This window comes from Egretta garzetta, unplaced genomic scaffold, assembly GCF_000687185.1.
Source record: "Egretta garzetta isolate BGI_Z169 unplaced genomic scaffold, ASM68718v1 scaffold69, whole genome shotgun sequence".
NCBI classification, from domain to species: Eukaryota; Metazoa; Chordata; class Aves; order Pelecaniformes; family Ardeidae; genus Egretta; species Egretta garzetta.
The window spans coordinates 1,900,775-1,924,107 of NW_009260790.1; the positions used below are offsets into that span (position 1 = coordinate 1,900,775).

The 23,333-nt window shown below is 39.4% G+C and overlaps 1 protein-coding gene across 1 annotated transcript; it reads right to left on the bottom strand.

Annotated features, from left to right (window-relative positions):
- Window positions 1–1,996: 1,996 nt before the first annotated feature.
- Window positions 1,997–15,027, bottom strand: LRRC38 (leucine rich repeat containing 38). Its single transcript, XM_009646466.2, has 2 exons — window positions 14,400–15,027; window positions 1,997–2,250 (listed from the first exon to the last, which is right to left on the bottom strand). Exons 1-2 carry the CDS (start codon window positions 15,025–15,027, stop codon window positions 1,997–1,999), a joined length of 882 nt encoding a protein of 293 aa, XP_009644761.1.
- Window positions 15,028–23,333: the final 8,306 nt, after the last annotated feature.

The window sequence follows — 23,333 nt, forward strand, 5'->3', positions numbered from 1 at the left end:
ATTTGTGTTATTTATAATCATGGCACTACACAGTGAAAATCATGTCATTTCATTTTTCTTGAAAGAATCAGAATAGAATAAGACAGTATTGATACAGAATATCCTCTCACTGTCCTACTTAATTCTGTTTCAGTGTGTTTTCAGAAATAATAATCTTAACAATGGTAGCATTAAGTTGCATTAAATAAGCTGTAGAGCTAACAGAAATAAACAGTCTTGTCCTGGTTTTGACTTCAGCGTGGTGCAAACTCCATTGCAGACCCTGTTAGTCAACGGAGTAACCCCACTGATGTCAGTGAAGCCATACCGATACGAGATCAGATTAGACCCACTGCATAACACCTGCTTCAGCCTAACATATATAATCATTATACACAGCCCCCCCCCATTGCATATCTCAAAGCACTTGAAAAAGATAAATATTATTATGATCTTCATTTTATAGGTAGTAAAACTGAGGCACAGACAGACAGTGATTTGCTGCAGGTCTTCTGGCTGGTCAGTGTTAGAGGGGGACAACCCCCAGGAGTGCTGAGTCCTAATCTTGTACCCTATATATACCGGGCCATATTACCCCGTAACACACACAGTGCAAGTCACTCCTGCCTGTCTCAACAATTAGCATAACAGATACAAGAGATTTGGAACTAACTGTCCATAAAAGACCGTTCGTATTAACTGAGCAAGGCAATATTTTAGCCAAAGAGTGTTTTTTAAGAAATAATAGCATTTACAGCATTTAAATACTTTTTATCAGATCTAATTCTTTTATAATAGCATACAGTCCTTGGATTATTACTATGTGATTCATTACTTTAAGCCCTCACAGCTACTCTAGATAATACTTTAAATACACAGAGCTTTAAAAAAATATTTCCATTACAAATATTTTAAAAATATACTTATCCTAAAAAGCTGTCCAGCACTATTCCAAAAATCTCTTGTAATAAATGTCTTCTTTAATTTTAACAAAAATATCTACCATTATATAGAAGAGCTCAAGTTTTGACAAATCTATAATACAGTCAGAAACATCTTAGGCCAGATTCCACTCTTGTTTATACAGTTGCCAATTTGGATCATGGTGTTCAGTTCAGCCTTAACTCTAGTATAATCAGGAGCAGAATACATCCTTAAGTGTTTTAAAATAACTAAATGGGCTGGATACTGCAACAGTTACTCGTGCCTAGCATTACAGGGAAGGGAATCCTTTACTTCATTGCGTCTAAAAATGCAAAAGAATGTTAAATTTAGTATTTGTGCCATGACCAAAGAGGTGCCAGGCAGCTGCAGTGGATGACTCAGACCTAGAATCATATTCGCTTATAGAAAAAAAATTTTTTTGGCTGAATGATGCCTGCAACTGCTGTCATTAAATGGAGGATGAATGTTTATAGAGAACATTTGTAGAGAGAAAATGCCAACCTTCCTTTAATGCTTTCCACAATTCTAGGAACCATTTTAATTGCATTTTGTTACTTAGAAAGTTGTGTGAGCTTAATAGAATCTCCCACTACTTAGATCTAGGAAGGACGCTATTTTAAATTGCTTCCATATTTTCCAGCTGAAATTCCTCCATCTAGCCAGACCTTTTCAACGCGCATTTAGAACAAGCTATCAAGCACTTACAGGAATCTGCATCTAATCAGAAGGACAATCTGGAAGCTGTGAGTTAGTCTTTCAAAACACGGGAACTTTTTTTTTGCCTTTCTCCCTTTTTCCTCCAATCTTAAAATTTAAATGCAGTTTTTGATTAAGGATCACAGAAATTAACCCTGTCTCATTGCATCAGGTTACAAATGTAAGCAAAGCTAACAGTCTCAGATGCAAACTGCAATTCCTAACTGTGACCGTCATGAGACTAGAAGGGATCCTTACAAATTGTGATTTCATTTAATTCATGTTTAAAGCTTTTAATATACTTGTTTTCTTCCTAGACTTTGGCTGATGATTTAGTAACTTATAAACCAAGGAAACTTAAGTACATAGACTAAGTTCAGTCCTCACTGTCGTCTTCATCATCATCGTCATCTTTACTGGGAGCACATCTTTGGAAGCAGTGTACTAGAGTTGCTAAGAAGAAGCTTGACAGAATAGCAGCAATGGAGACTGCGACTCCAGAGAAGATGATGATAAAAAGGTCCGTCAATGACAAACTAAATTTGCATTCACTAAAGCTGACCTCAGATAATTCATTCAGAAAGATTCTTCTATTTTCTACAGGCAGGGAACACTGGATTTCATGGAGACCTGCAAAGAAGAGGAAAGGGAAACAAATCAGTGGAATATTGATGAATCTTTCCATTGCTCCGGTTAGAGACTGCATGGCTGAAGAAAAGTTTTAGGGTTAATTCTAGGTTTATGAAGCTGTACAAAATTCAGGAAAAAATGGAACAAAATCTGCAACTATCCAAAAGCCCTTCAGTGCCTCCTGGAAATTAAGTTATTTCACCTTCAGTCTTCCAGGAGGTCAGGTATGAGCTAGTGTCACTTTAAATAAGGAATGCGTGACCATAAGATTTCCTCTGCTTTTGTGAATTCCACTTTTCTTGTGGCTGAATAGCTATGGCATATGGTGTTTTACTATTAAACCCAGGCTCCTAGGGTTACTGGTGCAAACTTGACTGGTTATCTGGATCCAGCCCAGCTTTTATGTTGATTTGAGAGGGAATTTTAGCTAAATCTACTAGGGATCCAATTATCACCCTGACTTACGTGACCTTGTAATGATGATTGTACTAAATTTTGATCCCTAAAAGCCATCCTGTATCTGTTGCATTTGCCTGAAGTTCTGTTGCCTTCCCTCTTTCTCATGCTCCTCTCACTGACAAAGTAATAAAAGCTGCAAGCAGAACAGGACAACAGTCAGCATGCCCAAGGCTGAATGGTTTCCTCTAGGCAAACTGCCACCTGAATACATGCTGAATTTTTTTTCTGAGCCTGGAATGCACTGGCGATATACACCAGATGGTGAGGCAACTTGCTTTGAAGATCTTTGAAACCTCCTGTCTATGGAACTGGCCTGGAAGGCAAAGGAGCCACAAGGTTCCAAACATCCTCTGAGACTTTTGGAAATCTGGAACCTGCAGTATTCACATATATAATGTCTTGTATACAAGCTGACGTACTGGAGCACTCGAGCGTGCCTGTGACTGCATGGATGGCTAGAGGGAGTACATACTATTGCACTCTATAGCTTGTGATAGAGCTCCTTGTACAAACCTTTCTACTGAAAGAAGTGAGAGTTGTTCACTGAGTCCATATCTTCTTTTCCTCAACGCTTGGGAATATCAACTCTAGGGGTTACTGGGAGTAACAAGTAAATGGGGACACAAACAGATATCCTTCCCTATCCAAAACCATGAGAAATAAGGGAGTAGTGAAAAGGCATAGGCTGGAATTCCAAGACCTGTGTCTTTTTAATTCGATTTTAAAAAGCGAACAGTTTTCAATAAATCAACATGATGTTGACAGTAATCAAAGCAGTTACTGCCTGTTGTGTAGAAACAGCAAGAAAATGAATGTAACATATCGCAAATTCATTTGAACAGGAAGTTCCTTGCTAATAGGGAAAATCATTGCAGTATTTTGGTAGAAAAGCCTGGTCCAAGTGAATATGGCACCTAAACAAATTCCATTTCACTTGTAGCAAGCATAAGAAAAAACAAGTTTCTATACAACTGTGTTTCTCTAAACCAAACCACTATAACAGCTGTTGAGAACCTGATGAGAACCGCTGTTTTCATAGCAGCTGAGCCATGCTCGCAGCATGTCTAAAGAGAGTGCTCAGGTGACCATAAACAACTGTACTTTTTGTATTTCTGACTAACCACAATAGAAATTCCCTAGTGTCCTCACCTGCCAGCTTTTAAAAAGACCTCTGTGCTGGAGTGGCCTTGATGAGCTGTAGTATCAGACCTAAGCTTTCATGAGGAAGGAAGTAGAAAAAGAAAATATTGAAAAAAACAGAGCAAAAAAGACTCCAAAAGAAAACTATTCTTCTAAGCAGTTCTACATACTGCAGCCCTTGCCTCGAGAAATAACTTAGTATGGTAGTATTAGCCCAGGATCCTAGAGATGGAAAAGTAAGGGCCCACTTACTCACTACCATTATCAACAGCAGTTTTGCCATGGATCAAAACTGAGCCTGCAGACTGTGACCTCTCTTCCTATTTCCCAGATGCTTCCACCTAACATCACAACACACAGAATACAAATAGAATAGAATCTGCAACATACCAAGTCACTTAGAGGGTATTTCTTGTTATGAGAATCAGTGTACTGTAATGATTTTGAGTCCGATTTTACAATAATGAGAAATAAAAAAGCTCCTCTCCATGTAGCCGTGGGTACTGGAATCTAGGTCGTGTTCTCAAACCAGACAGATTAGATGGGAATTTTCTCCTTGCTTTATTCTGTGACATTCCAATGTGCTAGCTTAGCCTCAAGTTTTTACAGAATTCTTAGTCATTGAGAATAATAGATGCCAATAGGCAAAATACAGCATCGTAAACCAGGGGCCAGTACAGACGCCTTGCTAGCTCCCAGTTATAGTTTCAGCCACCCTGTGTATACACCATCTTTTCAACAAGACAGGAACAAACTGACCTCTACTATCCACACACAAGGCAGTCTGCTAAAATTGTGCTGGAAGCAACCTAGAAGGACTGCAGAGCTCAGTGGAAGTGCATGCCAGTGACTGAGGGAGACAGGAACATTTATGAATCCATCCTGTTCAGTGAATGCTTTTCTTTGCTGTGTTGTGACACTATTGCAAAACCCAGTACAGTTAACGGAAGCTTCTCTTTTGACTCCAGAGAGAATTTGGAACAGATGGTTCATTTGTAACACTAGTAAGACTAGCAGCTTATCTCTGGTGGCACAAGGAATTTCTCCTCCTAAAGCTAATGCAGTGGTTATTGCACCAGAGCTTCTAACTGCTTACCTGAAAACATCGTAAGCTGAAGGTCATGTGCATGTCTGCTTAAGATGACATAGGAACAATACCATTTCATCTGCCTCCTGCCATAGCAATATGTTACTTTCTTCACCTTATTTACCAGTAGGCTGTCCTTATGACAGGAGAATCCAGTGTGTGTGGATGTTCTGTACTCCACCTGTCCTATCACATTCATGCCTAGCAACAGATCCAATTTTGTTCTTTGCTTGGACAGAAGTAATTCCAGGTCATCATACACCCTCTGCATGAGCAATGAACAAAAGAATGGCTTCTATAAAGTGATCAGTATTAATTATAAGGTGCGGATTTTTTCCTCTGGGTGATTCTGTTGCATTTATACTGGCTCAATCAAATTACCTGTCCCCTCACACAAGATTTCCAAAGGACAGGAGAGTGCCATTTAACCTTAGTGCTCTACTTCTACACACTTTAACCACTTGAATGGTATTTTTTTTATAGTTTTGTTTTTTGGGTTTTTTTTGTTTTGTTTTGTTTTTTTTTTTAATTTTATTTTTATTCTGTAGAACCTGTTCAATTTATTCCTTAAAAAAAAACCCCCAGACTTCTTCCAAAGGGTATCTCAGAGAATTTTGATATTTAGTGCTTGGCTGCAGCAAGAAAACCTTTGATGATAGTTATATATATCTCATTGCTCCCACAACATGTTCAAAGAGTTGCTTCTTCATACCAGAGAAATCTGTAAATGAAATAAGAAGTGTGAGTGTGTTATAAATACATAGCTCATGTTATTTTTGTCAGGACCTTCACATTATCTGTAATAACTCCAGCTGTCCCAAGGACAATGTCACACACTCTGTATCTTTCTGCTACATTGTCTGAAGAAGCAGATGTACTATGCTGGCAAGCTGTAATGTACTCTTCGCTTTTAAAAAGGGAATGCTCTGAAGTCCCAGTCAAGGGACAGGTGCTGGATTCTATATAGGCTTGCCTCTTAACACTGAAAAAATAAAATAATATGAAAATATGGGTCTGTACCCTGAGGAATAGATCGTCTAAGTAACATGGCAAGTGCGAAAATTCTGGACTCCTAGAACCATAATGTTATAAGAGGCATGGTTTTAAAAAGAAAAAAAAAAGATATATGTGTTTATAAAGAAGTGATAGAGGAGGGTTCCAGGTAGAGTTTATTTCAATGAAATTCCCTAACAGGTTTTAGAATAATGTGACTTTGAGATGCCTTACCATTAGAGAATTATAACTCCACTGAAGTCTAGCACTTAAACCTGGAGAATAAATTGTAGGCAATTAAGCTGCAGCTAGCTCCTAATAAACACTGTGCATTTGTTTCTGTAAAGGACTATGCACAGGCCTACTTGTCTTGCAGAGTCAGAGGCTGAAATACTTCCCCTGTAAAAATGAAGCTCTTAGCAAATGGATGCAGCCTGAAATCAATTGCCTGCTCTTGGGTCTGACATGGGTTTTCCCCAGATACGTTGGCTGATGACACCTTGTGAGTTTAGTTTTGTATTCCTCCAGCTCAAGACAAGGAGTGAGAGGTATCACTTACTCCAGGTCTATCTATCTGACTCTATTTTGAAGGACTCCTTGTGTATTTCTGTGTTTGCTTATTTCTAATACCTATGCTAACTATATCTTTTATTGGAGAACTTCTGAAGTTCATTATTACTTCAATATTATGGTCAGTCTGTTAAGCCTCAGAGCGAGACTTCCCAGCTATAATTTTGGATGCTGAGTTTAAAAAAAAGAAAAAGAGGCCTCAATTCTGTTGGGTCTTTGTAGAGTTCACAAAAAAACAGGTGTCAAGAGAAATAGTTTCCTAATATTCAGCACTGTATGAGATTATCTATTATCTATGTATGAGATAATGAAAATGCCCACTCATACATACACTGGTATGTATAGGAAATACATCAACAGAAATATCTGAAGCCATAAACATTTAAGTGAGCTTCATGCACACATGTTCATTAATGTCTATACAATAAATGTAAGAGCACTATAATATGCTATTTCCATTTTTTTTTTAAAGTAAAATTGGTATTTGCCCTTTTGGGTGGAATTTACCTGTTCTCTCATGTTGCTGAATGCAGTTGACTTGAAAGCAGTTGACATGTAGACTTGAAATGTTTCAATGTGGCATTTTATTTCTCGTATGGTATTTTGCCTCCAGCTATAGTTCTCTTTAGTCTACTTAAACACTGTCACTAATGTATTAGATGTATTAATAAGCAGTGAGAGGCACTGCCTCTGAAGAGAGATGAAATTTCACTGGAAATAGCCTCAAGCTATCAGAACGGTAAGGCTTAAAAAACCCTGAAGCCTAGATTTAGGCCCCTAAATAAAACTTTCTATGGCCAAGTGCCCTAGAGTCTCATGGATCAACATTAGAGGGTACTTAAGTTTGTCTCAATGGCTAAATATAAAGTTCAACATCAGGTGTTCACATCTGCAAATGCAGTCGTCACACCTTCAAATCCGTGAAAGATGGAAGTACTCCAAAAATCCTTAAGATGGAAGAAACAGAGTGAAAAGCCAGTGGCAGTCAGATAATTTTACCAAAAATGACTAGGACATCAAATTATATATTTATATATGTGTATATATATAGAAACAGATTTGATGTGCTTGTTAGGGAATCTAATTTCTGTTAGGAGTTTCTGCTTGAACAGAATAAAAGCTGCTGAATGCGTGAAATGTCTTAAGGATTTTAATTCCTTTCCAAAAAAACGGATATTATGTTCTGTCCTAGTGATGTGCTAGCATGTGCATGATACTTGGGGAAGAACTGAATGGCTGCAATGGACAGAACAGCCTGTCCTTTTTAGCTGAAGCTTGCTCTGGTTCTATATTAGTACATGAAGTTAAGGCAGCTTTCTCTACATAGCAGATGAATAAATAGGTACTGATAAAGAATGATAAGTCAAGAGGACTTACAAATGCTCAGTTGTTTCACTGGCTTTTAATTAGGTTAGAAGGTCAAATGAAACCTGTACTCTCATGTAATTATGACACTTTCTTTTAAAGACAATGTTTAACATTATCAGTGAGGCCAGGGCTACTATAAAGGCCTGGACTAGTGAGGTAAGATGGTATTTTATTTACAGAATAAGGTTAGTAATAGATCTTAGATTGGAATGGGATTACAGAAAGAGACCGAGAAGCAAGAGATGATCATCTTATGACACAGTCTTTCTAAACAGGCTTACAAATATCATTCCATTCTTCTCACTACACTGATTCACTTGTGAATCTCGTATCTGCTTTCTTTTAGTACCGAATTCAAAGTTTCCTGTTCCAGAGGCTGCTTACAGTCTCATTGCCACCTGCTCTTGCTTTTTTCCTACCTCCTCACATTGCCATCCTTCTCTCCTTTTGCATACACGGCCTTTACCTGGAAATATGCCACTTTACCAGAATTTACCTACCCATCCATATTGAGGAGGTACTAGCTACAGAAGTCTTGAAAGCAGCTGAACAGCATGTCTATCAGTACTGGCACTAAAATCCCCTTGGAGTATCTTAAAAATTTGTAGTCTTGTGCACACAACTTTCCAAAGTGGAGCAACATTTGACCAAATGAAGAGGAAAACATGGTCCTAGCTATGGCCTTTGTGTTGTGACATGGGATTTGCTGCCACTAATGAACTTTCTTCCAGTAAAATTCATCAGTTACCTTAGTTTAGGATACTGTTCTGCAAGTGGACCCAGTTCTGTCTTCTTCAGGCTTCTGTTACCAGTTCTGCTTCTAGTGGTGTGGGTGTAAACGTTAGCATTCAGGAGGATGGTGCACTGACACTGTGCCAGCTAATCCTGTCTATAACAGGGAAGTCTAACACTGAGCACCGATCCTCACTTAAACTTGTGCTACTTTAATTTCAAACATTCAGAGCATCTATTCCCTTATTTATTACACAGGCAGTACAAATCTGTTTGGAATTCTGTTGCTGGCCAATTCTGAATGCATTTTTCAAGTCTTTCTGGAAATATCAGCGTACACAGGCTACCCATAAAAATGCTCAGTCTAAACCTTCTCATCAAATTGCTAAAAGTCTATCTAATACCATTTTAATAGAGGGCCGCAAAACTTTTCATTCTTGGAATGGATAGTGGGAAACTTAAATAGAGTATGTATTAAACACAAAAGGTTGAGAAAACACCATCACATTTAGCACAAAAAGCATAGACACTATTTCTTGCAATCCCAGAAACTCTACACAACTTCCCAAAAAGTTTTTTCCAAGGATACTGAGAAGAAAAAAAAGTAAAAAGCAAAATGAGGGCTAGACGACAGAAAGGACTCACTACAGTCACCCTCCAAGGGATACTTAAACTCTAATTAAAAGTAATGTTAAAAATGCATTAGTCATGAGCAAACAAGGTCACAGGCACAGCTGCCCAAAGCATGTTCACAGAAAGTAAAAATCAGCCACAGAGATCTCTACAAAGCACTTCAATACGGCCACGGCAGACTACTTGTATTCCTTTTTGTTGCATGCATTTTATCTGAATCCAATCCCTCCATCGAGACGGTATCCTCAGAGGGGTTCAAGAAATGTCTTTTGCAGTGCTACACGCTAATTTAAACAGCACCTTTCACCACAAATTTATTCCATCGAAGCCATTTGTGTTTAAACACTGAAATGGAAGGGTTCAGAAACCTTAGCTCTGTAGGTCATGTGCACCAGCAACAACCTTTGGCTGAATGAGCCCTGAGTTTCAAAGAGTATTATTAAAAATGTAGGTGAAGAGATGAGGCAAGAAAGGCAAAACGCATTTTTAGCCAAGATAAAAAGTGACACAGAACAAGCTCTGAAAGCAGAAGAAAGCCCTTCCAAATATGAAAAATTACTGAGTGTATTTTTGTAGGATTTCCAGCCCCCAATGAAGCAGAAAATGCAAGAAATCTCAAAGGTGACTTGATCTCAAAAAAATGAGTGACAAATTTCCTTAGACTTCATTGAATTCAAAATTTTGAAACATTATTATGCCCCAAAATTATTTAACTCAACCTGTAACCACCCTTCCCTTTATTCAGTACCTCTTACTTTTATTCATATTTTTCTTAATTTCTTCTGCCAGAGTCCAAACAAACTCTCTTCCTCCTTTGCTTTCTTCAATTTTCGCTTTAGAGAACTTCAGCCTTGTCAATCACTTTTTGTAAAATTCAAGAAGATGGATCAAATATAGGCAAGCAGAGGATAGAACATCATAACATCAGCCTCAGATATACCATTTCCTTGAATTCTTTGAATAATATGTTCAAGACCAAATTAGACCTTTGTTTTTTCAAGATATTTTTTATTCTGAGTTTGCATGCCTAACCTTCCATGAAAGTTTTTACACCTATCTTTGAAGGGACAGAGATCTTACAACAGCTTTTCTATTTCCAAAACATTATCCAATATTCTTAATCTCCATGCTCCTCCTAATGGGAAACCTCTAATATGAATCACTGGCTGCCATGCTGCTGTTCAGGCGTAACAAATGCCTATAAAATCAAACATCCTTCTACAGAAAATCTTTGTAAGTTTTATAAGTTAACCATTTTGACCCATAGTGAACACTTTGTCTTCTCTAGGGAAAAGAACAACTGTTATATATTCTACACTTACCACCATTCCACTGATCTTCACAGTTCCTTTGTCTACTTTGCAGTACACATGCTAATTTGTTTTTAATCAATTAATAAACAAATAAGAGGGGAAAAAATGTGGTTTGGTTTTGGAGTATGATGAAAATGCTGGGTTTAATATCTTTTTACGAGTATAACAATATGTTTGCTGTTTTAAAGTGCTGAGTTTGATTGCAGGCAAAGTGCTGAGTTTAATTGCAAAACTTTGAGTGCAGTTTCTTTAATAAGTCTGCCTGCAAATGTGGCATGCAGGAGTATTCACTTACTCCCAATTAAGCCTTTATTTAGAAATTTAGGTTACATGAATAAATGCTGGGATCTGTAAAATGATTCAAATCCCAGCTGTTTGTGTGAAGTGACAAGCTAGATGTGCAAAGGCAGCTCAGTTGGGAAGAGGCTTTACAGTCAGCTAGTCAGACAGGTCAGCATAAGTTATAACTTTACAAGCTATTTCTGGTAGCATGCCAGAAAGAAAATGGACCTGGCTTTTGCAAAACTAATGAGTTGAAGTATGGCTTTGTTCAGATCACTGAGTTCTCCAGAGGCCTTAATTACAGAGGTAGAAAGCTTCAGGATCAATTATTGAGATTTCAGTTCACATAGACAAAATGTCCAATTTTTAAATCAACTTGGTATTTCTTTTGCAAAAAACAAGGGTAGCTTTGACTAATATACCATTTTACTGCAGTGCTAAAATTAAAAGGTGGAGCAGTGGCTGGTTTTAGTAAATAGTTAACAGTTTGACTGATTTCTCTCAGACGTGCAGACAGGACACATTAAACTATTTTAAGTGTCATTCAAAGTGAGGAATTAAAATGAATATCCAGAACCTAAATCTATCTGTCAATGTATTTCTCCCAGCCATTAATCTCCTGTTTCTTGCTACCAGTTCTGAACCTTGAGGGAATGCTAAGCTACAGTGACACCTGCAAATGGCAGCCCTGGATCCCAGTTCATCCACAGACTGGTTGGAGCGTGCTTATTTTCTGCTTTCTTGCCTAACCCATTCAGAAGCATCCCAAGCCAGCATAAGACACGCAACAGTGTACAGAGCCTTTAGTTTCTTTGCAGTGCTTTGTACTTTCCATGAAAGGACTGGGGATCACCAGTGCAAGTTTACTGTCATTTACCCTTCCACACTGTTTCATGTCTCAGTAATCCCAGATTACAAAATCTGCCATTTAAAGGCTGGGGAACTTCAATCTGCTATGGAACCATTCTGTACTGCTAATGACAGTTTATTCTTAAAGAAAACCAAGACAAGAAAACCAGCAGCCAACTCCTGTTCCCTTCCTGCTGTTTTCCATTTGTATAGGCCATGCAATGCAAATGCTTGAGCTGCTGAAGAATTATAAAGTAAAAGCATGCAGCCAAGATAACTAAGCTGTTCTCTTGGGCCCTGAAAATGTATCCCTAGCTTTTTCTTTTGCTGTATTTCCAGACATAATGCCTGCTGCCCTACTTAATCTTGATATCTTTGCTGCAAGAATACTTCTGTCTCCAGCTTTACAGCAGCATCGTGAGGAAGCCAGGGAGTCTTAATGCTGAATCTTTCAGTGAGTTGCTCTTCTCACACCTCCCAGGAAACGCCATGCGAACGTGACTTTGGACAAGTACAACCAGACAAGTAATGCTAATGTGATTAGTTCCTAATGGGTGTAATGTTGCAACATCATTAAAAACTGAAAACGCAACCAAATCATCATTCTAAGAATTAGTTTTACACTGACTTTCCTAAAGTTGTTTTGAAAGGCACTCAATTGTGGCCATATGGATTTCAAATGTCAGTGAGACAGCCTTTCATTTTTGGGTTTAGTTTCGCCCTCACCTTCATGAATAAAGTTTTGCTCATTTATTAAAGGAGACAGACAGTTATTTTTGTGGCAGAAGCTCACAATAAGCAATGAAAACGCTGATTTTGCATGCTTTCCTGGATACATCTCACTGATATGACTGGCTGCAAAGACATCAGGGGACTCGCTCCTGGGAACAAACAGAAATCATTTGCTTAGGCCATGTCGGGGGGACAGCTCTGATACAACCAACCATTTGAATATTTGCTCCTTCCCTCCTTGTCTTCCCAAATCAAATCTAGCTGAAAGTTTGGAAGATCCAGATGAGCTAGATATTTTTTAGTTATTTGGCTGAAACACAACTGTGGATGAGAGAAAATGCTGTGAAAAAGCATCTCTGAGCTTGCAAGACACTGGGGAACACTGGCAAGCCCGCGGGAAAGCTCAATCACTTGAGATTTCAAAACATAAGTTCAGATACGCTTTAAAACACCAAGAGGGCGGAAGAGAAAAGAGAGATGGGCTGGGACATACTCTCAAACTGAACAGACCTAGTCTGGATAAAGGGGAAGGAGCAAGAAGTTCATTAAAAGAGATGGAAAACATGGGGAAAGTGAACTGATGTTTAGCACAAGAGATGAGCAGATACTTGTTTCAAATAGAGCAAACTTTAGCTAAAGCATCAGGGAAGGTAGGAGAACAGGCCCAGGTTTGATTTAGAAAGAATCAAGATGAAAGTTTCACTGAGGCAGACAGGAAAAAACCCAACACTTTTTTTCCTCAAATAACTTTGTCCTTAAAACAGCTGGTTTACAGCTAAGAATATTTAGGGCAACCTAAATGAGTATTTTAAAAAAATGCTACCCAAGGTCACGAGCATAGGAAGAACCTGAATGACTGATTGCAGACTCTGATGATCAAGACAGGAGAGAACAGACCTCTGAAATTTGTAGGCTTACTGTGTTCGTCCCCCTTTCTGTCTGAATTCAAAGAAACAGTTACTTGACCTTAACCCGTTCTCCTGAGCCCTTCTCCCCCAGCCTTTTAGCTCTCACTATCATCTTCTGCACAAACATCCCTGCCTCAGACACAGCCCAGACACCAGTGATTTCATGTTAGGGAATACTTGTAGCCCTTACAAAGTTTTTATGCTCCAAGCAGTTTGCCTTCTGCGAGCAGCTGGGCAGCTCAATGGCACGAGTTTATGCCCTAGGGCTTGTTGGGAGGCATGAACTGTGAGATGATCTCCTGCTAAAGCTGGATTAAGAGAGGTTTTGGGGTCGGGTGGGAAATGTAGAGCATGAGTTTGGATTCCCTATACATGGCAGTCTTAATACTTCTCCCCCCCACCCCCCCACCCCCCATGCTTTTCTGAAAATTATTGGCCCAAATACCAGAATTCTATCTCCTGCATTTTGGGGTGTTCCAGAGCCATTTCAATCTATTCCTAATATGAGAAGCAGTGTTATTTTAATGAAAAGAGCCAAAATCAAGCTACTGAGTTTCAAACACAGGGTATCACAACAAAATACTTTCAGGAAAGAGCTGACAACTGCAGTTGCACAAAATGGGGATTTAACTCTTCTGTAGCAGCTTTATAACTGATCAGTACAGTGAGAGAAAAATCAGTTTTCCTAAGGAGCTGGCACAGAATATTTAGCTGCTCAAAGGGCTTATTGTAGAAAATATATTTACCAGAGAGAAAATGAAGTCTGGAAGAGAACCAGCCCTGGGCTGAATGAATTTGAAAAGGCTCTTTCACTGCCTATGTAAGTTTAGTGCATAAATCAAAATGATTAGGGCTTAATTTTAAAATTTTATTTCTTAACTGGGAGGAGGACCTGCTGCTAAAAAGAAGCCAACATCATTTTAATGGACTCATTTGCTGAAAGCATGCAATTACTGTTTGACCAAAATGCAGTTTGGGTCACTTCCAAGCAGCACGCAGACAATTTGACCAAGAACCCTCCTTCCCTCCAAGACACACAGACAGAGAAACGTACATACTGCGCTGTAAGCCACCGAGCTTTACCTTTCTGGAGCTTAGATGCATTGTCCTGTATCCAGCTGAAAAGATTGGCAAAGTCACAGTCACAGACCCAAGGGTTGCCCTCTAAGCGTATAGTCCGCAGGGAGGGAAGCGCTTCTAGGGCTGCCACATTTAGGCTTTGTAAGTTATTGTCATTCAATTCTAACACTTGGAGCTGTTCCAGGTTCTCAAAAGCAGCCTCATCCACATCCACCAGGTTATTGTTTCCAAGGCTCAATTTTATCAGTTTTTCTGCTGATTTGAATATCCCAGCATCAAGCTGTGTTAAATTATTGTAGCTTAAGTCTAAATACACCAGTTTGGTAGAACTGCTAAAAGTGCCCTCTTCTAAAGAGGTGAGGGAATTATTCCTGAAGTCCAAATAGACTAGATCTCCATAAAATATAAAGAAATCAGCTGGTATTGCCTGAATGTTGTTATCAGCTATAAGAAGTTTCCGTACATCCAATGGAAATGGATTAGGAACACTTGGGAGTCCTTGATCCCGGCAATCTATGGTGTGGTAGTCCATACAGCTACAGACAGCAGGGCAAAAATGACCCACGGGTAGGAAAAGCAGGCAGGCAAAGACAGAAAAAGGCAGAAGGCAGAAAGGAAAGCATGGCAACATCGTCAAGGATTTGAAAGCTGTGATGAGCACCACTTCTAAGAGAAAGACATTTTGCTCAGCTGAGCAGCAGTGCCTGGTACTTGTATGTGTGTGTGATTGTATCCAGGAGATCACATATCATCACAGATCCGATAGCAGCAGCCTTGGGAGGGGGGAGGGAGAGTGACTGAAGGAAAGAGGGAGGGAGGCAAATGTGAGGATTTACACTGGCAGAATATTATAATGCTGTACAGTGTCAGGGAAAGCGATGATTGGGTAAACGGAGGATCTTTCAAAGGACTCCCTTGCTTTTGTGAGCTAAAAAAAGCTGAAAGCCTGTTTGCTTATTCGCTGTATATTCCAGCAAACGGGAAATCACACCTGATCCTGTGACTCTGACAGCAACAGCTTATGGTTAAAAAGCCCTCCAGGTAATAAACCCCGATGAAATCACTTATTTTGTTTCTTTGCTTGAGCCTGCATCAAGGTGACCAACACCCCATAGAAATGCAAGCCAGGGTCAGGGAAGCATCCTGGCTGACTGTTAAGGACTATTTTCCCTTTTGTTTGTAAAACAGGGAGCAGAAGAGCAGCAAGGGGAGGGGAGCCCAAAGACAAGGAACGCTGACTTGTGCTGTTCCTGCACGCCTTCTCAGCTTTAAAAGCAAGCATGCTAACATTATTTAAATATGACTCATTAACTTTTCACCAAGAAGGATAACCTACTGTAGCAACAAGGAATATGGTCTCAAAAGCGAGGGGGTTTTTTCCTTCCTGTTTTAATGACCAAACCAGCTACTTTCTAATACGGCACCGGTCACGTCTGTTGGGCCACATAAAAGTGCAAATTGTGGATTAAATCTTCAGCTAGTTAAAATTGAACAGATTTTCTTCATTTTCAGGGAGTTGAAATATTTGACAATCAATCTGCCTGTCTCCCATAGGACAGCAGAGACGATTTTGCAACAAGGCATCTGTGTTTTTCCGATATCCCCAAATCCACACCCAGAAAGGCAAGTCCTCTGCCAGCTGCGAGCTTAACTTTTAACTCCATCCCTCCCTCTTTATGCGTGTTGTGTAAGCAGACAGAAACGGGACTCCAGTGCTTCGGCCACACCTATGTGCTACGAGGGAAGATTTTTCTAAATAGACAGATTGTATTTGGGTGCACGTGTCCTGAAGATTAGAGCACAAACTCAAACACCTTTGGAAAGCTCATTCTAGGTCAAAGAGATGCCAGGATTCTCAATTTAAGGTCATATTTCCTAAATTAATTCAGAGTATCTTTCATCCAGGATAGGATACAAAAATTTCCTGCAAAGACAGCCTATTCTCCCAAGATACCTGCACTTAAACTCACATAGTGGAAGCAGTATTATCAACCTCTCCTTCAGTAAGTTTGTAGAAACACTGAACTGCCAGGAGGGACCACAGTGGGAGCCAGACTGTTCTCAGTAGCACCCACTGACAGAAAAAGAGGCTGTGGACACAGATTAAAACCCATTTGAACACAAGACAACACTTCTTTTTTACTGTGAGGGTGGTCAGACACTGGAACCGGTTGCCCACAAAGGTTGTGGAGCCTCCCTCTACATAAATACTCAAAACCCAATTGGAGACAGCGTTGGGCAACCTGCAGCGGGTTTGGACTAGATAATTTCCACTCCAACCCCAGTGATTCTGTGAACTGCTGTAAGGAAATGAACACACCAGGAAGGGTTATACCTTTGAACATGTCTCTCTCACGTTTTGCAACACACCTTGTTTTTAATTCATAGGTCTTTTAGCTAAACCACCTCGAGCTAGCCTCTAGATCCCTCCCATACATGTACCCTACTCCAGGTGCACGTCTTGAATTACTTTTAAAACACCACCCAGAAAGAAATGGGCATGTCTGCCTCTATAAATCACCAGGGCAAAGCCCAACTGAATTCCTGAGATAATTATTGAAAAAATTTACCTTTAAATTACAGAGGAAGTGGAAGTTTGACAGGCTACCTCTGGATAAAAAAAAAACCCAACACGCAAAATAACTTGTGGCCAGGATTCAATGAATCAGCATCAACAAGTAACTGCAACTGGTATTTCTCATGCAGAATTGATGCTTTTTAAACTTTTAAGGCCGTTCCTTGCAAACACTTGCTCCTGCTGTGATTTACCGGTTTTATGCCCCTAATTCAAGGCTTTAGGTCAGCAATAAAGCTGTTCCTAATGCAGGAAAGCAGAACTGACTTGGTATCTTGTAGTAATGATAACTTAGAGATCTAGCTCTCTAGTGAAATTATCAATGCACAGGACTTAAGGGTCCCTATGGCTCCTCCTATGCAGACCCATCCTTTTTCTATCAAATGTACAGAATCAGACTCTGACATTTTCTTTTCAAAGATGCCTCAGCATTATTATGCCTATTTCACAGATGGGAGACTACAGACAATACAGCACAATTTGTGAAAGATCCAAGAACATGTTAGTGGCAGGGGAAGGAACAGGACTCAGCTTTCCTAAATATTCCACCAGCCCTTGCTAAACCTACCACTCCTTCCTGTAAGAAACAGACCTTCCTTTTGCTCAGCTGATTTGGAGAGTTTCTCCCTGTCCTGTCCATCTCTCTATAACATCTCCTGTTTCATTTTGTCTGTTCAGCTTTATTCATTCCTTAGCTACTGCCTATTTCTGTACCTCACCGCTTTCCCTCACAGCACAGAAATTCTCTTGAATCTTTTTGAAGCCTTGTTCACCTGCCAGACATTTCAGGCAATTTTGGATAGGAGATTCTGCAAAGCTTTCTATCTAATAAGATATTAAAGCTTTACTTCTTTAATCTTTTATTTGCGTCAGTCAGTTACAGTCACCTGTACCACTAAATAAGGGGTTGAGGCTGCTATCTGCTATGTGCACAGCACCCTCTTGTGCCCTACAGGACAGCGGTCATTCCACAACCACTCTGATCTTTTCTGATAAGCTCTTAGCAAGTTTTAGCACACTCCTATAGTTTGCCTATACTCTGAGCTTCACTTCTTCCTCTTCCAGTGGCCTATCAAAGAAACCCCAATCACTCCATGCAAGAAAAGAAGAGATATAATCCAGGTGGTGTTCTTATGTGCAGTTTTTAGAGAGGCGTACAGTAAGACAGCAAGAGGTGTCACAGAGCAAGGCTAACAAACGCATCGACCTGAGAAGGGAAGCAAATGCAAGGAGCAAAGCAAGCTTCTAATTCCCTGATTGCACTAAGGCAGAGGAGCCAAATTGCAAACCTACTGTATGCTGCCGCTCCTGTCATTTGAATTGCATTCAACCTGCACAGCCTGTCATACCTTCTGGCTATTTGTTACAGTAACGGGGACACTAGATCATAGAATGCCAATCACCTATTGAATCTGGATTTTTTTTTTTTAAAGTACCTTGCAATAAATAATACACATCAGGACTTTGGCTTCAGCTGATGCTACAGTAAAATACAAAACTACTCCAGTGAGTAGTCTCAGAAATAAAGATTTGTTTATAACCTATGCTTCATCAGTACTCCCAAGCAAAGCCATCGTAGCTTTCTCACCTGTTTTCCAAAACCACTTCCAGTACTAAATTTTAGTTCATACAATTTTGAAGAAGTACAAGCTTCCCAATTAGAAATTGATTCCAAACAAAAACCAAATATTCTTCCCTCCACACAGATGGGATCCCACATAGATCAAATCTCAACTACCAGCTCATTTATCTGGCTTCCAGGCTTCCCGAAGGCAAGAGGGTCAGGATGGGTTTGAAAAACATGCTTGTAAAACAAACCGGGTAATAATTTCATAATCAAAGAAGTACGGAGGAATTTGTGTCAAATCCTTTTGTGGAGACTAAGGAAGGAAAAACAATTTCTTTCCATACCTCCCAGCTGTAGGGGTTGAATAAACAAAACTGTAGGCAGGCTTTGGACTAAAACAGCAAAGATCTGGCTTTCCATTCCTTTGATTTTCTATTCAGGATACTACTAAGAGAAACCTCTAAAATAAAACAGGGAGTCACAAGCCATACTGGTCCTGGATCTTTAGTGTGCTTGCAGTATGTATCATGACAAGCAGTAGGAAACCAACAGAAAAACCATTCACTTGCTTGCCTAGCGAAGTAAGAAATAGCTTTGTGAAAAAATGACAGAGGTTTCACCTTTCCCTTAGAAACTTCCATCCCTCCACTTAAAAGTGCTCAGAACTTCCCAAAATAATGTGAGTAATGGAAGAAAAAAGAAAGAGCAATCATAGTATGGACACACATGAAAGATTCAGATCTCAGCCAATAAATCCTTACTTACAGGAGACTGAAACTGAAAACTGTCCATCCTCATTTGTATTTTTGAACAGCTAATTGAGCATATTTTTCCATGAAGGAAGTTATTATTCCAGGCTTATGCTTCATTGAGTTAAGGTACATGTCATGTCTGAGGCTGCTGGACCAGGTGCACATAATGATTGCAAAGGGTTTTCCTCCTCATTATCATACATCAGCAATGTGTCATGGGAACCAATGTTCAAACGTGAATGACTATGTTAATGTATGTTAACCAATTAATCAAACACTGAAATCAAGTGCTAAACAACACCTCTGAACAGAAGTCCCATTTTTATTCCGTTATTTACCATTTTGGCTTTAGTGCTTTTTTCTTTTGAGAAAAATCCTTCCCTGCTATGACCAGGCATGTTTTTATGAATGCAGCTAAGGGGCACCTTTGGACAGTTTTCCCTCTGATCTCACATCTAAAAAGGACTGAAAAAGCAAAAGAGGAAAGGGGTATATTCCTTTATATTACAATTTATGAGATGATAGAAACTGTGAAGTGAACTGAAGCTTGTACTACACCAACCCAGTCCTTCACTGCTGCTGTCGTTGCTGCTGCTATGCCACTGGGAGGGAAATTACATCAAAATTAATCAACGTGGCAGCAGCAATGATTGAATTTGAAAACTTTAGACATTGCAGTTCAGCAGCCAAATGAGACCAGCCTAAACCCATCAAAAGACTTCCATCATCTGCTCTAGACAATGTGGCTTGCACAGACACGTGGTCACTATCTCTTTGTAAACCATTTACAATCACTAAAAGCATTCACGAGAGATGGAACAGCGTAAATTGTATTTCTTTTTTCCCTCAGGAAGGAGTTTGTATCCAGCCACTACAGTATTGTCACCCACTTGCCCTTTATACTGTTTATAGGTCCAGTATTACCACAGCTTTAAAGCAAACTAAAGGCAACTCAGAGTGAAAGTTCTCCTAGGCCGTTGAACAGAGATATGCTCATGTATATCCACTGCTACTCTTGTATGTAACAAGGTTACAAGTAAAGCGGCTCTCAGGTTTCTTCTCAAATGCTATTTATCCGGTGAGATTCACCAATGAGTCTGTCAAGAGCTGAAAAACATCGTGGAGATCAGAGATCTGAGGTTCTTTAGAAGCTCAGAGTTTCTAAATAAAAAAAAATATATATAAGAAATCCAACACAGGATTTGTAGAGGAAAATTTATGAAAGTCAGTGACTTAAAGCAGCAGTTTGAAGTTGAACATAACTTTCGTATCTGAAACTTGTTTCAACCTGCAGCTAAGCTTCAAGCAGTAAAGCTAAACAGGGGAGAAAGTTTGAGCACATTCTCAAAGCCCCAGGATACCACAAAATTTAATCCAGCTCTGATGTAAAGCTAAGTAGATTGCTATTTTTAAGCCATCATTGCCATTATAAATTTGGCATATTTGCTTCAAAAGACAAGAACTAATAACTCTCAGGAGTTCTTTCCTCCAACTCATGCACTGCACACTCATTCTTTCTAGCCCCTTCTATGGAGAACAACTGCTGAACACTTTATCAAAGCATTCAGCAGCTGAATGCACCCCTGGGCAACCTGGCTGAGCAGAGGGCAAATGCTGTGTGTTCTAGTGAAAAGGAGATGTAAGGAAGGAAAACCAGAAATTACTCTGAAATATCTGGGAAGCAAATTTGTATTCTCTCAGTCGGAAGTATCTAGTTTTAATTTGTACTCTGCCACCTAGAAAACTCTTTGGAGAGTTGTCTTTGTTCTAATGAACAGCAAATAGATTTACAGCAATTAAAACAGTTGACAGCTGATGTTTATAAAAAGACCACATATATATTCTTTGAGTATAAAACCCCTGAGGATCATTAGGTCTGCATGGTACAGCAGAGAGTAAAAAAAACAAAACCAAAAAAACCCCAACCAAAAAACCCTGAAACAACCAAAAAAAAGGATTTGAATTAATTTTGCTATTAACACTGTAACATTAATGGACTGAATGCCTTTTCCAGACCAAGGAAGATGGTGCATTTGTGAGGATTTTATTCAAATTCATACCAAATACACACTCAGCAAGTAAACAGTCCCACTTAGAAAGGCATGGCTAATTTAATTGGAGGTCAAGGTCTCTTCATGACTCCTCAGTTTGCTTCGATAAGGGGATTTCACAAAGACATTACAAGCTACCTTCCTTGGCTGTATTAACCTGTTTGATGTGGCACAAGCTAGTCACAACAGGGGAAAAAAAACCAGGCTAGATCTTCTAGAACTTTGTTCTAATGCAGCGAAAAAAACCTCAACACAGTCATCTGTGCTTAATTCTCCTCTCCCATCTACCATACCGACTATTGCTGCATACACGTCATGGATTTAAACATGCAGAAAGCACGTTTGTGTCAGTGGGAATTCCAAGCATCAGATGAGTGGTAGAAATAATTATTACACCCCTCTCTGTTGCCCTCTACCATGAAAATACTTCATGAAAAATATAACCAAGTGCTTAAAAGATCAGACTGTAATTTCAAAATAGGGCTTGAAAACTGCCCTATGAAGTGCATCACACTCATAAATGATGTGCACCATTCCTGCAAGTGTGCCATTCCATATTTTACAGGTTAATTCTGAACAACTGGCTTTCTGCAAAATAATTGTTCCACGAAAATGCATCCACCTCTGCACTGGAACCATACGGCACTAAGAAGTACAAAGGGACAACAAACAATAGATCAGGACTTGAGGAAAGACAAGGAACACCAGAATCTTGCACTGTGTTCAAACAGAAGTAAGCTGACAGAGTAAGGATGTGCAAATGCATATTTGTGTGTATGTGTCCGTATCTCAATGAATGCATGTGCAGTTCCCTTTTTTTTCTTTTTAAAAAATCAAATACATAAAATCAAGAGGGGGCAATCTAGCGGAAACAACTGAAAGTTTGCCCCTTACACTTTATCTGTAGATCTCTTTCTGTGGATGGATCTGCCATCCTTTTTAATCCTATGTTAAATAAATCACATTCCCTTTCTAAATTCAAGAAATACCTAGTTCTTTTATACTCACATGAAGAACAAACCCAAACAAAATGGTGACAAAGATCCTTGAACCAACTGGGATGAAATCCCCTGATGCAAAAGATTTGTTTTTACCTTTGAAGTATACAGTAAATGTTGAAAAGGCCCATACATTTACTGAATGCAAAAAATGTTTGCAAGATGACAAAAATTCATCATCATTACCAATCTCTTGGTATAACTGAAGCATCTACAGTCCTGTTCATGGTCAATGATCCTGGTCATTCACTTGTCTTCACTCTAAAGGGATCTTTCTATCCTCTTACAAGTTTCTCTGGCTATACAGAAGTATAGTGTCCCTTAGGGAATGCAGCATATTTTGACTTAATGCCTTATGACATTTCACTTGCCTTGTTAACAAGATGGGTGAAATGTCAGGTGAAATTATATCAGCGACTGAAGCGATCCCCAAAAGGGACATGTTTGGAGCCTTGTAATGCTGCCTCTGGATTTGCTTTTCAAAAACATGTTGATAACCAATGCTAATTATTACAATGACTAGCTTTCATAATTGCTTCAGAAATTACTTACCTCACTGACAACGAATTGGGGGTACTTCTCTGCTACTCAGTGATACCAGACACAACCTTCAGAATTTTATTAGTCACACTTTGAATGGTGCATTAGTAATCACTAGCACAGCTGCTCTCTTTAACACAACTTCTTTCAGCCTACATGTTGATACCGCAGTGGCATGTAGTAGTTTTAAATACTAGAAGTTCAGTAGGACCCTCAGCATTGGGAGGTAGAGGTGTCTTAGTACTTGGTTGCACAGTTACAGCACCCAGGAGTTGTCCCACACAGTGCTGCTGTGCAAGGGGAACTCACTGCCCTTTGTCAGGAGGCGTTAGCCGTTTTGTGTGTGTAATTAATGTTTGGATGAACTCCTTCATACATCTGCTTATCCCGTCTTCTACAGTTTTGGGGGCTGCCTCATTTCAGAGATATTAAAGCTGAGAAACATCACCAAAAG